The 3,339-nt window shown below is 36.0% G+C and overlaps 1 protein-coding gene across 1 annotated transcript; it reads left to right on the top strand.

The window, feature by feature from the left end:
- Window positions 1-408: 408 nt before the first annotated feature.
- On the top strand, window positions 409-2,300 carry LOC122062386. Its single transcript, XM_042626003.1, has 5 exons — window positions 409-470; window positions 571-703; window positions 821-893; window positions 1,733-1,804; window positions 1,914-2,300. The coding sequence occupies exons 1-5, from the start codon at window positions 440-442 to the stop codon at window positions 2,286-2,288; spliced, it is 684 nt and encodes a 227-aa protein (XP_042481937.1). The 5' UTR covers window positions 409-439; the 3' UTR covers window positions 2,289-2,300.
- The last annotated feature ends 1,039 nt before the right edge of the window (window positions 2,301-3,339 follow it).

Genomic DNA, 3,339 nt, shown 5'->3' with positions numbered 1-3,339 from the left:
CCAATTGAAAGAGGCTGTAAAGCTGAGATCCATATCAATTAGGAACCAATTAAGCCGAATCGGTTTTAGTATGAAAAATCAAAACCAATTAATAATCAATTCAGTTTCGGTTTGTGTTCATTACATCTTAAATTGAATTAAAATTGAACCAATTTACAACCTTAGTTGTAGGACCCAATGATAGACTTTATTCCAATGCAAAATTATTCTCCAATAGGGAGAGAATTCTTGGACACCTCCTTGGTTCTTTTCTCTCTTGAAAGGACATTGGTATTGGGGTCACAACCTTATCTTCAACTCTGCTTTTTGTCAAAGAAATGAAATATGCTCTCAGCTCCTGGCAAGTTATGTTAGCCACATAAAACAAACATAACGAGTTTACTAATCCCTATAAGAGTCATAGTCATTCCTTCACTATCACCTAATTTCACAACAAAGGATGGGTCATGCTATTACCAAATTAGCTACTGGTAACAACTCTCTCTCTCTCTCTCTCTCTCAAACAATTTCTTTTATTTATTTTTTTTATTTATTTTCATATCTACTGCCTTTTCTTCTATATTACATTAGGAAGAGAAGAGGAATATAAGGCACAGGAAATTGCTCCAATAATAGACCAATTCTATGACAGCTTGTTTGCAGCAGACACCACCAATATTCACAATTTGGCGGATTTCTACCATGCAATTTGTCAAACCATCGAGTATTCTCTCTCTCTCTCTCTAAAACACATAAGGCTTAGGGCCTGTTCTTTTCTCTATATCTGGCTGAGACCCTATTTCCACTGCATGAAACAATTGAAAAACTGTTGTCTTGGCAGAGAAATCAACACAAAACTTGGTGACACACAATTTCGCATACCAAGCACCAAGACACTTCAAAAAGTATTCAAGGTAAGGGTGGGCCCGGGGTTGATAATTAGTTTGTGAACTTTGAGAAAAAATCTGCTGTTCCTATGGTCACCTAGTCATATATGAGAGTATCCAACACTTTTCATTTTTACTTTCAAATATACTCCTCTTCACCCTTGTAATAGTAGAAAATAAGACAGACATTGAATGTTTACATGAACTTGGTTGTATGAGCAATGGATCCAATCTCGTGAACTTTGTCAACATTTACAATGTCAAACCCCTTCACTACATGGTATTGACAGATGAGGATGTGGTCATGTGGTAGATGATCCGCACCATCTTGCCTGTCAATTTTCAGTTTGAAACAAGAATATTGCAAATGGTTGAAAATGAGTTTAGACTTACAATGTCTCCATTTCTCAATAATCCAATCTAGTGATGTGTAAAGACATTCAAGTACTTTTGTAAAGAAAATTCTATCACTTTTGTCTAAAATTGAGGACACTTTCTCGGTTTGTTTGGAGCTGAAACTTGACTTTTTGAGATGGTGTTGGTTCTTAAGTCATATATATGTATCAACTCATGTTAGCCAAGTGGCTCATAAAAGAGAATGTCCTTATGATGGAAATTAAAAGTTGAATAACCATTATATAATGTAAGAGAAAAAAATTTTCCTTCACATATAGAGGATGGTTCAACCATCATCTTAGGGTTATAAATCACTATAGGATTTTAATACTTTCCCTAAAATATCATCTTGATACCCCATTTGAAATACTGCTATGAATAATTTTCATCCACATTGACCTCAGGAAAACTCGGTTCTATTTATTTATTTTTGTAACTTTTAATGCAATAAGAGAACATTTCTATTGCAGGAACAATTTCAAAGCAAAGACAGCGGGGTCAGGCACTTTTTTTTCTGGCCAAACAAAATGCATTTGCGTGAGGAAGAGTTCATCTCCTCTCTCTCTCTCTCTCTCTCTCTCATTGTGTACTGGAAATTGTGATTTCCTTTGTTTACTCTTTCTGAAATAGATTTTTTTTTTTTTTAAACAGGAAGAACATAAAGGCAAAGAAAGCTGTGTGCACTTGACGAAGGATGAGTTCATAAAGATCCTCCTACATGTGATTTTTGAAACAGGAATTACAGGAACAGGAGCAAAGGAAGTGTTGTTACTTTTGTTTGGTTTCCTCAGCATCTTTCAAGAACAGCATCATAGTGAACGCGATGAAAAACCCTTAACTAAGGAAGGATTCAGAAAGATCTCCCAGAGAGGAGCAATGGATATACTTTTCTTCATTTTTGGTGTTCCAATAACAACACTATTTGTCAAGCAACGTTTGATCCCAACAGCTATCCCTAATGAATTGTTCATTCCTGGTGTAACTTCTGCCACTGTCTTCTTTCTTGCAATACTGAAGAAGATTTAAGGATTCTCCTCACCTAATTGTGTTCTTAATAGAGTGATTCTCAACAGATATTTTTTTTATATTGAACTTATAACTAGAGATTCTGGGAAAAGAGAGGACTAAAACTTAGAACTCCATATATAGACCCTAAACAGGGTTCAAATACAACTCAAGTCAATCCAACTAAGCTTTATCACAACTAAATGGGATTTGCTACATACAGGTTTCATCATTATGCGAAGAAGGCAAATATCCAAAGCCATGCTAAAGGTTTGGCTAGATCTTTATAGTATTCACTGCTTACCTAACGCACCAATTACCCTCATATTCTTTACCCAAGTTTGGGACCACGAGCTTGAAAACTTCGGCAACAACTAAATTCAAATGTTTTCATAAATAGGGTTTAAGGTACAAATACCAACGAAATACAAACTGAATTAAATTTTAGGGCAAGAGATCGTTACCAGGTTGTGTACTCGTGTAGCCCTTGCAATAGCATGGGGTCAATGAGAGCCCCCACAAGGGTATCAACAAGGATGGAGTTTTGTGATTTTACAAGAAGCAGGGTGGTAATTTTTAACCATCATGCGTCTGTGCGTAGGGTCCACACAACCATGTAGCGTTCTATTTTATTTCCTATTTGTTGATGATTTAGATTTTGACCATTGGATTTGCAAGGTGTACTTTGGGATTTTGCACCTCTTTTCTTTTCTTTGTCCTATAGTTATAAACACTTTTCAAAAATAAAATAAAATAAAGGAAAAGAAGTGGATGATACCAGAGTGAAGATTTCAACATTTGCCATCTCACATAATAAGATTTGGGGCCCACATTGACATTCTCTCTTATATTTTGACCCATTTGCAACCCATATGGATGATACGATTCTCTGCACTACCACTAGTTTAGTCAAGATTTTCCTCTCCCATTGGGATCTTGGGTAATCATCTCCCTTAAATTAAACTTTGGCTAACAAAGATAACCAAGGTGTCAACACCTCATTTTGTCACCCTTCGTGCATGGCAACAATCGGAACTATCATTGGCACCCCATTGACTAGGGCATTAGACAT

This window comes from Macadamia integrifolia, unplaced genomic scaffold (assembly GCF_013358625.1).
Source record: "Macadamia integrifolia cultivar HAES 741 unplaced genomic scaffold, SCU_Mint_v3 scaffold1016, whole genome shotgun sequence".
Classification (NCBI taxonomy): Eukaryota; Viridiplantae; Streptophyta; class Magnoliopsida; order Proteales; family Proteaceae; genus Macadamia; species Macadamia integrifolia.
The sequence above is the reverse complement of the archived record's forward strand: the minus strand, read 5'-3'. Positions and strand labels throughout refer to the sequence as shown.